The following is a 13,078-nucleotide window of genomic DNA, read 5'->3' on the forward strand; positions in this document are numbered from 1 at the left end:
GGTCATGTGCCTGGGTTGTGGGTGGGGCCCCTGCTTAGGGTCATGCAAAAGCAGCTGATTGATTCAGTATATCTCTCACACACCAGTGTTTCTGTTCCTTTCTTTCTCCCTCCCTTCCCCTCTCTCTAAAAATAAATAAATGAAATCTTCAAAAAATAATATATTCAAAAATTTTGAAGAAAAATGTACAACCTCAAATTTTAACCAATTCAGAGTATATTACTTTCAAATTGGTGGGTATTTTCATTGCAGTAACACAAGTAGCTTAAGTTGCATGGAACAATAAGTTAGTCTCTCCAATACTTATTAGTAACTAACACCTCTACAACATTTTACTGTTAAAATGCTATGGTACATCCTGTGAAGTAGCTAAAGTTGCCACATAAAGATGTGGTGACTTTATTAAAGGATCCAAGGGCCCAATGAAAGGATCTGAGATAATTCAGACAATAAGCCATGGGACTAGGATCCATCCCAGGGTTTCTAGGTCAAGTTTTATGTTATGGAAAGGAAGCTTCACAGACAAGACAAGCCCCTCTGGCCCTTAGTAGGAGGAGGGAGGAAAGATGAAGAAAAGGTTGAGTGGGGAAGGAGAGGAGCATGAGGTGGGGACAGTTGTTCCCTAGGGCTCCCAGGAGAGAGCACTGCATCTGGAGGAAGCCAGATCACTTCCTTGATTCTTACCCATTTCCTAAAACTACAAAATAGAAATTTAAATTAATGCAAATATATTTTAAATAGTTTATTAAGTTTTATCCAGACCTGACAAAATGCTTGACGCATAGCATTTAAATGGGCAACTGAGAGGAAGTTCAAGGAGAGGGAAAAGAGTGTACAAAGGTAAGAAGTGAAACTGTGTGACCTGTTTGGGAACTGCAGCATTTCAGTATGCCTGAAACAAGATTTAACAGCAGAAGCTGTAAGAGATGAAATTGGATGCAGGCTCAGGGCTGCCTCTGTGCAGAACACCACAGGGTTCTTCGCATAGATGACAATGACTGGGACATCTTAGCCGTGACAGTGCACAGCCTACTCTGATGCATCACAGAGGGCTCTGCAGGTTTTACCAAGAGGTTTGCATTTTATCCCTTCAGCCAGTGTCCTCAGGGTGCTGTGTTTCTCCAGTGCACAGCAAAGTCAGTTGGGACAGTCATACATACTTCAGATGTGATAAATAATTCACTTTTGTTTAAGAAATTAGAGCAGACCCAGGATTATATCTGTAATGATTTCACACTCTCTTGTGTTCTTATCTACTCTTCCCAGGCCTTTTTTTTTTTGAGTGGAAAGAAAGGGGGGAATAATAGCTAGAATTCCAGGAATTATCCATAATGTGCACGCATTTTGCACATGCTTTGGCCCACAATTAGAATAATTGCCCAGGTGTTTGGCATCGTATAAACTTTGTCTTTTGTATGTAGGGAAACACTGAAGGTTTTTATTTTATTTATTTTAAAAAGGGAAAAGCAAAAAGATTTCTGTTATAGATTACTCTGTTGGTTAATGAAGAATAGACCAAAAGATCTGGTGGGAGACAGCAAAACCAGTTAGGAAGCTGCTGCAGTAATTTGAACCAGAAATGATGAAGCCCTGGGTATTGGAAGTTTTGGACAGCAGATGAGTGGAGGAAGTACTCCAGAGATGCAGAAGGTAGAAATCAAAGGTAACTTGTGAATGTGGAGGTGAAACATCAGAGGGACTTTAAATTTCTGGTTGAAATGACTCAGTGGACAGACATGGCATTATCATAAAACAGTGGGTAAAGCTGGGAAGGGCACGTTGACTTTGAGGTGCCTGTGATTCATCAAAGCAGACTTGTCTGATTGAGGACAGTAGGCAGTTGCCGTCTGAGTTTGAAACTCAGGAGGAAGGTCTGATTTTTACATTTGAGAGAGTCCACTCAAGAGAGGGGAGGGACATGGTGGTAGATAAAATTGACCATCGAGACTGTGAAGTGTGAATAAAGGGCCAAGAATAGAATCCTGGGAATACTAACATCTAAGAATCACACAGAGGAAAACAAGTTATAAAAGGCACTTAGGATAAATATGAGACAGTTTTAAAAGCAGTGGTAGGAAGCTAAAGTATAGAAAGCATAAAAAGGATGTAGTCAGCCATATTGCTGCAGAGAGTATGTTACAGTGCCCGCTGGTTTTGGCATTTGAGAGACCTTTGATAATCTTATTATTAGTTCAATGGAACCGTGACCATAGGATGAGAGATGAGAAAACCTTACCATATTTGGTTAAGGCATCAAGGAGTGGGGAAGAAGCAGAGACAAAAAAGGGCTTAATCTCTTGAGTATGAGCAGAAAAATAATTCTGATAATACAATTATGGGCTGTAACATGTGTTAAACTGCCTACCAATAATGAATAAGACTGGTGTGCTGACTGACACTCCACCCCTTTGTGTCCCACTCAGAAAAGGGCATCAAAATGAGGGAATGTATGGAGTTATTATCCATATAGCTCTTCTGACTTAACCTTTTAAAGGGAGAAAAGACAAGTGAGTGGGTGGTGGAAGATGTCGCAGAGTGGGAAAGTTTCCATTTGTGATACAGGTTGGGAGAGATTTAAGCATGTTTCTGTGCTGAAGGGAAGGAGCCAGTAGAGAGGGAAAGCTTCCAAAACATGCTAGGGGTTTAATCAGTACAATATAGTCATGTAGAAAAACCCAGGAGATAGAATCAGTAGTTCTGAAGGACATTAGCCGTGATGAAAACAAAGTATCATACATGAAGAGTTAAGGATGCAGAACACTGAATGATCTCACAGTAAAAAGAGAAACTTTTTAAAATAAAAAGTTACCCAGATTCTTTAAATAAAATGTAAACTATTTCAAGGGGAAAAACACATTTAAATATGTCAAGTGATAAGTTTTTATTATTTATTGAGTAATATAATTTTTAATTTTTGAATTCTTGGATTTTTATTAAATTTTTTAAAATTTAATCTTTATTGTATTTTTCCCATTACCATTTAGTCCCCTTGTACTCCTCTCCCCAGCAGTCACCACACTGTTGTCTATGTCCAGGAGTCCTTTTTCCTTTTTGCTCAATCTCTGAACCCCCCCACTACCCACCATCTGTCATCCTCCTCCTCCTCTTTATGACTCTGTCTCTATTTTGCTTGGTCAGTTCTGTTTGTTCATTAGATTCTACATATGAGTGACATTATATGGTAGTTGTCGTTCTCCGACTGGCTTATTTCACTTAGCATAAAATAGCTATGGTATCTATAAACTTATTTGACCCAGAGAGCTAATGGTATGGGAGAAATAATGAATAAAAAAACAGAACAGAAGAGAGTTCAGAAACAAAGCAGTGGGAAGGAAGGGAACATCGTCAAAGGGTTAGATTTCTGTAGTTCTTGAAAAAGGAGTTGATACATAAAACAACACAACAACAAACAGCCAAACTGTTTTTTTCCTTTTTTTGGCTTTTCAGGTTGATAAAAGTTAAAAGTATTGATACCACTGCTGTTTAGGATATGTGAATGATTACTTTTATACACTATTTGTGGTAAATTGATGCAAACAATTTACCAATTGATATAAACAATTGATGCAAATTCTGAAGGACAGTTTTGTGCTTACATCAGACTTTAAAATGCATGAAATTTACCCAAACATATATTTGTAAAGTTTGCCAAAATACACATGTACACAGTGATATTGAAGTAATATTTGCAATGAGGAAAAAAGCCCAGGAAATATATTAAAGAGAAATGAGTTAAATTAGTATGTCACATATAGAAAATGGAATGGGGCAGATATGTATGTGCAGTTACAAAAATATCTACAGGATGTATCATTAAAGAGAAAAGCGAGGTGCAGCACAGTATATATGGTATCATTCATTTAGTGCAAATCCAAGAATAGATTTCATACGTATTTATCTCCAATGGGGAGAGCAGTTGTTTAAAACTTTTTATTTTCTACCTTTCTCAGTGTTTGGGGTTTCTACTGTTTTACCTGATCTTTATTTTGTTGTTTTGTGTAATATTTTACATGTCAACAGTTTATATGTTATCTGATGAGATTTTAGACTAATTTTTAGTTTTCTTATATTTTCCTACTTTTATAACACACACACCCTTAATCTTATTTTTAAAAGCCCAGTTCAAATGTTAAAAATAAGTAGCAAAAACACCCTAAGTTTTACCATACTCAATAAATAATTTGTCATCTATAAGCTAAGCTTTTGTATATACTCTTTAAACTTATTTTAAATATCATGTTATCACTCTTTATTTTGTAATATTTTGGTCTAAAACAGTGAAATTCTGATCTGAAGTTAATTCTGGGCCTACCTAGTCAACGAAACTGAAAAAGAACATTTATATTAAAGGGCATATTTGACAAAAAGAAAGTGTAGCTGGATAAATAATGCTGCATTAGGAAAAGAAAACTCAATCCTTTTTCTCATCTAATGATTTTTACCATTTAACAAATATTTTATCTTTTTTCCTCTCTTTATGTTGCTTGGTTCAGACAGGTTACTTAGCAGTAGTTCTTTGAATATTAGTGTAGAACCCCCCCCCCAACACTGATCACCCTTAAGAAAAAAACAAATTTTGAGCTAGCTCGAGGAAACTGTTTTAATTAGAGAGAAAAATATTTTTTATTTTTCTCTCTTCTCTCTTTTGGGTTTTTTGGGGGGTGGGTATCTGTCTGCTGCTCCATCATTGCCGCCAGCTTTCTGAAGCTGGCTCCTGTTTTCTTTTTGGAATTCTGGGGTGGCACCCTGGCTGGTTTCCCTTCCTTCCTCCCTGTCTCCAGGAGGACCCCCTGTAATAATCTTTTTATTTTTATTTTTATTTTTATTTTTTTTTGTAATAATCTTTTTAAAACACAGATCTGACCATGTCACTCTGAAGCTTCAGTCGCTTCAAGGCTTCTCATTGCTTTCAGAATAAGTCCCAGCTGTTCTGTGAGGCTTTCTGTAACCTGTCTTTCTTTTCACCTAGTTTGCCTCCCATCCTATAAAGCTAAGCCTTCCTGGTACAAGTCCTCTTTCACCCTGCTGTTAGGTCCATGTCTTGTGTTAGGTTCTAGTGGCAGTCTATGCTTCTCTCTATCAGAGCTACTAAAACAGGTCATTGTACTCACCATCCCTTCTGGACTCTGAAAACTTTGAAAATGGGAACTCTTTCCTCTCTATCACCAGTGTCTGATGGGTAGTAAATATTGAATCTGTGAAGAACTGTATTATTTAACTGATTACTAAAATATATCTGTACTATAAAAAATTTAGTCAAGGTGAGCTGAGTGTACTTTGAGCAATTTTGAAATGTAATAGAGCCTTAAGTAGGTATGGTTTCTTCCTCTTTGGATAATTTGGTTGAATATTGATTTTTTTCTTAGTATGTGAAAAGGATGTTATAAAATATCTGATACTGTTCTGTTTCTCGATCTTGATTATCTTGGTTTCTCTGTTTTATGTAGCTCATTCAACTGATTCTGAATCATCTTACACTACCAGACCTGTGTAGATTAGCACAGACTTGCAAACTGCTGAACCAGCATTGCTATGACCCTCTCCAGTACATCCATCTCAATCTGCAACCTTACTGGGCAAAACTAAACGACACCTCACTGGAGTTTCTGCAGACTCGCTGCACTCTCGTCCAGTGGCTTAATTTATCTTGGACTGGAAATAGGGGCTTCATCTCCGTTGCAGGATTTAGCAGGTTAGTACTGAGCTTGTTGAGGTTATTTCACCAGCAGGCTGTACTTATTTTGTAGTAGTTTCCATCGTAAAGTTTGAAATCACTACCATGTACTTTACAGAAATAAAGAAGAAATATATTTTTTGCATCATCCTGTTCAGAATGCTTTGGCTTATAAAAGTGAGTAAGTTTCATCATCCTCTTGAGTTATCTTCATGATAATATGAAGGGAAACTGTATGCCCTTTACCTCCTACTTTTAAAATCCCAAGTAACTTTCACCAGAGCTCCTTTTTTCTCTCTCGTATTTTCAGCACAGATGATTAACACATTTAAAAAACTATTTTCAAATCAATATCTACCTCTCTAATGTGATTTGCCAGAAATGGAAAACAATTTATTATAGAGCATTTTTAATTAAATCTTAATTACATATGCAATACATCACCCAAATTTAGAAGCACATTTAAACTAATTACGTTGAAAATGCAATTGCATGCTAAATAGGCGACCACACTTGCAGACCTGCCCAGGTGTTTCTGCTCGTTTCTTTTTAAGCATTTAGTTTCCTTACTATTAAATGTCACCTGTTAAACATGGGAAGGTTTGCACCAGTGCATATTCATTTAGTAATGCCATAGTAATTTTTCTTATGATACAAACGGATGTTTTTCTCTTAACCTGGATGATGGTTTTTCTCAATGTATGTTACAGTCTACCCCTATCATTTCATTTATTTAAATAACGGAAGAGTAGAAACTTTGGGAATATTATGTATTATTTTTGGTCAATGAATAATCTTGTATCATGTTTTTAGAACTTAAAATGAACTTCAGCTTTCTGTACACACATCCCTAGTGGCTACATACTTGGACGGTGGTTTATGAATTAGAAATTTGTGTATTGAGCATTGTTTCCCCTCAACTTACATTATAAAAAATAAACATGCAATTCCATAAAATAAAACAGATATCTGATAGCACTAGATTCAGATGAAATAATAGTGTTTGAAATGCTAATACTGATAGTTTATGCAATAAAGTAAAAAATACACACAAGCAGGCGATAGCTTATGGCACATGTTGAAACCACGGATGCACTGACTGTCTTTTTTTCTGCCAGAGATGGAGCGAGGGGTAGGGATTCCTCGATAAAACATTACAGTATTGTCAGTCACAGTCTAAAGATGTTATAATATGCTATGTATACAAAATTCCTTTTTAGTATGTAAATTAAGAGGATATCTATAATAGAAGTATGGCATACTTCTTTTAGCAGTGTGATTTTGGTGAATTTTTAGAAATCACTGGACATAAAACAACTATCTAGTGGAGCAGGGGTTAGTTCTTTCTCCTTCCCCTTGCCCAAACACGTACTTCATTTGCAGATGTTCCTCTGCGCTAATGTGATCAAGAAAAACTGAAGCTAATGACGACTGTGCGTATTGAGAGCATACACTATGGATTATAAACCAAGTCAAACTGAAAGCAGATAGAACAGTTGGTGTCAGTAAGCATTATTGTACAGTATAAGGACCTTTCCTGTATTTTAATTACCCTCATAGCTCTTTCCCACTATTAGGATTTATTGTTTGTTTTCAACCCTTTATGTGTAAAGGCATATTAATGAGTACTGTTTACCATGTAAAGAGATGTAACATAGTTTTTACCTTCAGGCTATGGGAAAGATAAAGATAAACATAAATATATCTTTCCTACATTTTTAAAAATTAAATAACAGGGTGGCAATTAATGAATATAGACATTAAAGGAAGCATTGATCGTGAATGATGAAGTCCAGCTTCTTTGACAATATATTACCTATAATACTCATATAATGAGTAAAATGTAAGGTAATATTAAATCAGTATTTTAAAACTGTGCAACTCTCATTCTGGGGCATAAGCAGAAACATAAGTTGTAAGAAGGAAACTTAGCAATGCTATATTTCAAATTCTAGACTCATAATGAATAAGGATCTTTTACAAGGTTAAAGCTCCAGTCTACTTTCTCACCAGCAATTTCTGTTTCATTTTCATTCAGCCATGTAAGTTGCTGTGGGACTGTTTGAATAATCACAGAAGTACACATACATAAATTTAAGTTTTTCATATTTTACTGTAGTTTTCAGCTAATAAAACCATACATCTTGATAGCATTCCTTTAAGCATGGCCATTGTTCGTATTAAAAAAAAGGAAAAGTTAAATAACAGGGAAAGAACCTTTTTGGGGGTAGGAGATACTGGAGTTTTGCCTCCTGATTGCTGTTGGCCCCCTGACATGACTGCTGAATTGACAGTCATTATGGCTCGTAGGCAGCTTTCCCAGAATAAACAATAAATATTCATGGCTTGATTATTAATGAATAATCTATGAATAAGTATGGTCTATTTGTGCTCATTACTGTGAAGAAGACTTATTTATAATACTTTAAAGAAAAAAAGTACACTTTTAAACTGGAGACCAATGATGGTGAGCTACTTTTTGAGCAAGTCTCTGGGAAAAGTTTGATGCAGTTTATTTTTGTTGTATAAAAACTATTCTCACAAGTTGGAACTGTTTAACTGGATTTTAAAGAATTTTTTAGGAGTTTATATTATTCAAAATAGCGAGGAAATATGTTAAATTGGAATAACAAGAATTTAAAATTTTTAATCAGTTACTGAAATCCTATTCTATCTGCAGATTTGTGATTTGCAACTTTAAATACTGCTCATGCATGTTATTGCTCATTAAAATCACATCTATTATAATTCTACTTTTCTTTTATGATACAGTTCCCTAAAGTCTTGGCTATTGCTTTTTAAAATATATTTCATTGATTATGCTATTACAGTTGTCCCATTTTTTCTCCCTTTTATTCCTTTCCTCCTTGCACCTCCCCTCCCACCAGCATTCCTTCCCCTTAGTTCATGTCCATAGGTCGTACATATAAGTTCTTAGACTTCTCCATTTCCTATACTGTTCTTAACCTCCCCATGTCTATTTTTGTACTCACCCTTTATGCTGCTTATTCCTGGTACCTTTTCCCCCATTCTCGCCCCTCCCGCTGCCCACTGATAACCTTCCATGTGATCTCCATGTCTGTGATTCTATTCCTGTTCTACTTGTTTGCTTAGTTTGTTTTTAGGTCCAGTTGTTTATAGTTGTGAGTTTGTTGTCATTTTATTGCTTATATTTTTTATCAACTTCTTTTTCTTAGATAAGTCCCTTTAACATTTCATATAATAGGGCCTTGGTGATGATGAACTCCTTTAATTTGACTTTATCTGGGAAGCACTTTATTTGCCCTTCCATTCTAAATGATAGCTTAGCTGGATAGAGTCATCTTAGATGTAGGTCCTTACCTTTCGTGACTTTGAATACTTCTTTCCAGCCCCTTCTGGCCTGCAAGGTTTCTTTTGAGAAATCAGCTGATAGGCGATGGGAACTACTTTGTAGGTAACTATCTCTTTTTCTCTCATTATCTTTAACCTTGGGTAATGTAATTGTGATGTGCCTTGGTGTGTGCTTCCTTGGGTCCAACGTCTTTGGGACTTGGAGCTTCCTGGACTTCCTGGAAGCCTATTTCCTTCTCCAGACTGAGGAAGTTCTTCATTATGATTTCAAGTAAGTTTTCAATTTCTTGCTCTTCCTCTTCTCCTTCTGGCACCCCATGATTCAGATGTTGGAACGTTTAAAGTTATCCCGGAGGTTCCAAAGCCTCTCCTCATTTTTTGAATTCTTGTTTCTTCATTCTGTCCTGGCTTAATGTTTGTTTCTTCCTTCTGCTCTAAATTGTTGATTTGAGGGGGGTTTTCTTCCCCTCACTGTTGGTTCCCTATATATTTTACTGGATTTTACTTTTCATAGCCTTTACTTCTTCCTCTATTTTTTGACCATACTCAACCATTTCTGTGAACATCCTGATTACCAGTGTTTTGAACTCTGCATCTGATAGGTTGGCTGTCTCTTCATCACTTAGTTCTGTTTTTGGAGCTTTGATCTATTCTTTAATTTGTACCATATTTTTTTGTCTTTGCATGCTTATTGAATTCTAAGAGGTGGAGCCTTAGGTATTCACTGTGGCAGGGTGACCCACATAGCTTCGTTGTGGTGCTGTATGTGGGGGAGGGGACCGAGAGGGAACAAGGCTGCTTGCTTAGCTCTCTGCTAGCTTTCAATGACTTCCCCCACTACCCACAAGCAAATTGTGCCCTTCTGGTGCCGATTCCCAGGTGGGTGGTTTTGTGTATGCTCTAGGACCCTGTGGGTATCTCCAACAAACTCTCCTGTAAAGCTGGGAGTTGCTGCAACCCCCACAGGTTTTTACAGCCAGAGGTTTTGAGGCTTTATTTCCCCACTCTGGATCCCGGGTTGGGTGGTTTGTATTGCTTCCCACTTGTTCCTCCTGATTTATCCACATGTGAATGTAGGACCCCCCAGCCACCACCTCTCCCTACCAGTCCTCTAGCCACTACCTTGCCATGCATCCTCTCCACCCTCGCTGCCTCTCTCCACCCCTCCTACCAGTCCGAATGAATGTTTCTTCTTTAACTCCTCGGTTGTCAGATTTCTATATAATTTGATTTCTGACATTTCTGGTTATTTTTTGTTTTTAAATTTGTTTTCCTTCTTTTGGTTGTGTGAGGAGGCAGAGTGTATCTACCTATGCCACCATTTTGCCCAGAAGTTTGGCTATTCCTTAATCATATCATTCTGATGTTCAGAGAGCTTTACTATTTTTTCTAGTAGTAGTAGCCTTACTACTATTTTTCTTTAGGTAGTTACCCAAACTAAACACCTGATCTCCACCTTAATTATGTAGAGGTTTTTTTTACCCCTAAATCCTCCACTTCTTCCCTTCAGAAAACATTGTTGGATGCTTTCTAGATTCCAGAGCTTTATCAGATATTTTGACACAGAGGTATAGTTTTATGGGATAAAGAGCTTACTGCCTATTCATAAATTCGTGTATTCAGTTGTTTGCCTGTACTTCATATACTTGTCTCTTTTAGAATGTCAATACCTAGAGATCAGAGACAATTTATAGACCTCCTTCTACAGTTGTTGGATAGCACCATCCAGAGTTAAGGAGGAAGTGTTGTTTTTAATGGCGTTATTTTAGAACAGATGTAATAAATAATGTTCCAAGTTATTTGGGATTAAAAATTATCTTAAATATACTGTTTTATAAAATTCAGGCCCAGCTAACAAAGCATAAGTTTAGGAATTAGAGCGATGGATATTTATTTATATCTAATTTTCCCCTTACCTTCGTGCATCAGGCAGATTGTGAGAATTACTGCATTCTATTTTGTCATGAGTAAACTCAGATTAAATCATTCATTCATGTGATGTTAATTATTTAAGGATGCAAGTTACCATTTAGTAAATTACTTTCTATGTACTTGTATTATTCTGGACAAATTAATTCACCTCATAAGGATAAGCAATTTATTTTTCTCTCCAGAGACTTCTTTTCTCATAGCAGGAGACCTATTTTGGGATTGTTTGTCTGAACTTAGGTCTTCTCATAATGCCTTCAATATCAAGAAATACTTTATGAGAATTCATAACATGGAATGAATGGGCTGTGGGAAATAAAGAAGACCAGTAACAATTGAGATGAATAAATACATGACCAAGGCAAAAGCATTATGTAATTTTACATTTAAATAAAAGTGACATGAGCAGCATTAAGGAAGGAAACGAGTTATAATTGGGTCTGCTGGCACTTCAGTCTTCTTGGAATAGACATATTATGAAAAAGAAGGTAATGTAGATCTTGTAAGTTTAGGAAGAGAGAATATAGGGATATTGACCAAATAATCTGCTCAGAGGCAGTTTAGACATGATCATTATCTTTATTGTGTTTTCAAATGCTGTCATTCGTTGTATCAGTTTGGGAAATTTCCTAGACTATTATTAATAGTTGTGTTGCTGCTGATTGGCTTGATGTCACTCTGTAAATTCTTTAAAGGGGAAAAGGAATGTTAAAGTATCCCAAGTCCAAACTGAAAAAGAATTGTAGATCAAAGTGCTTTGTCAAATCATGAAGACCTTTAAGAGATAAGATGCGTAAGCATTTTACTTTAAGAGAGCTAATGTACTCAACTTTTGTGATCTGAAGTTAATTTCAGAAGTATCAGATCAAAACGGGGTATCTTTAATTCTCTGAAACTTTATGTCCAGTTATTTCTAGATTGCTAGTTTATAAATAATGAAGAACTACCCGTAACTACTACGTATATTCAAAGTAAGGTAAAATGTTAATTTTGTCATTGCCTTTGAGTACAGTTTGACTGTGTTAAGGCAAAAATACCCTGAGTCTATTGAACTTTGTTCTAGAATAGAGGGAACTTAAATTCTTTTGTTTTTCTTAAAGATTTTATTTATTTTTAGAGAGAGGGGAAGGGAGGGAGAAAGAGAAGGAGAGAAACATCAATGTGCGGTTGCTTCTCATGTGCCCTCAACTGGGGACCAGGCCCGCAACCCAGGCATGTACCTTGACTGAGAATTGAACTGGCCACCCCTTGGTTCACAGACTGGCACTCAGTCCACTGAGCCATACCAGCCAGGACTAAATTCCTCGAGTGAATTTTCATAATTGGAAGATTCATTCAACAAGCTCTCATCAGATGTTTTTTTTGCATGCCTCATATCATGCTATGTACTGGGTATACAAAGAACCAGTTTCAAATGCTAAAGGATTTAGGCAGCTTATAAAACTCAATATAAACAAATTAGTAAGGAAATTATAGTTAAGAGAAGAATAGATTATTGAGGAATAGATGAGCCAGAGTTTAATTCAGTGTTTAGAAGTTATATCCCACCTTAGTATATGAAGTCTGTCTGGAAATAGTCCAGCCATTATTTATATAATGAGAACAGTTTGTGAGACATTGATGTAACCTGGCAGCCAAGGAAAGTGTACTGGAACATGCATGGGTGAGCAGTGACAACTTCACTGTATCAGTCAGTGGGGGTGGTAGACAGCACTGAGTTAGCATGTGTACTTTGTGGGCATTGCATTAAAAATGACTGAGTTGAGGAACAAATCTGCATCAAATTTTGTATTAAGCTTGAACATTCCTCTGAGAAAACTATTGAGGTGATTTAGAAGGCCATAGCAATGGGCAACTGGTGATTGGCTGCTTCATCATGACAACTTGCCCGCGCATGCATCACGTCTTGTGCACAGTTTTTTGGTAAAATGTCAAATCACCCAGGTGACTCAGACCCCCCAGAGCCCTCGACTTCTGGCTTTTTCCCCCAAAACTTTTGAAAGAGAAGAGATTTCAGACCATCGATAAGAATCAGGAAAATACAGTGGGACAGCTGATGGCAACTGGGAGAACTGTGTGAGGTCCCATGGTGCCTACTTTGAGGGGGACTGTAGGTGTCCTACCTACAATCTTTCTTATATC

General features: G+C 36.7%; 1 protein-coding gene across 5 annotated transcripts in view; it reads left to right on the forward strand.

Annotated features, from left to right (window-relative positions):
* FBXL4 (F-box and leucine rich repeat protein 4) overlaps positions 1 to 13,078 on the forward strand; it is a 72,233-nt gene that overhangs the window by 25,953 nt on the left and 33,202 nt on the right. For all 5 annotated transcript variants that reach the window (XM_037059730.1, XM_037059735.1, XM_037059733.1 and 2 more), the window contains one exon: positions 5,448 to 5,692. In XM_037059730.1, the coding sequence (XP_036915625.1) occupies positions 5,448 to 5,692 (245 nt within the window). The remainder of the gene's footprint in view (positions 1 to 5,447; positions 5,693 to 13,078) is intronic.

Source organism: Sturnira hondurensis, unplaced genomic scaffold (genome assembly GCF_014824575.4).
Source record: "Sturnira hondurensis isolate 20B ecotype Veracruz unplaced genomic scaffold, ASM1482457v3 Scaffold0011291, whole genome shotgun sequence".
Classification (NCBI taxonomy): Eukaryota; Metazoa; Chordata; class Mammalia; order Chiroptera; family Phyllostomidae; genus Sturnira; species Sturnira hondurensis.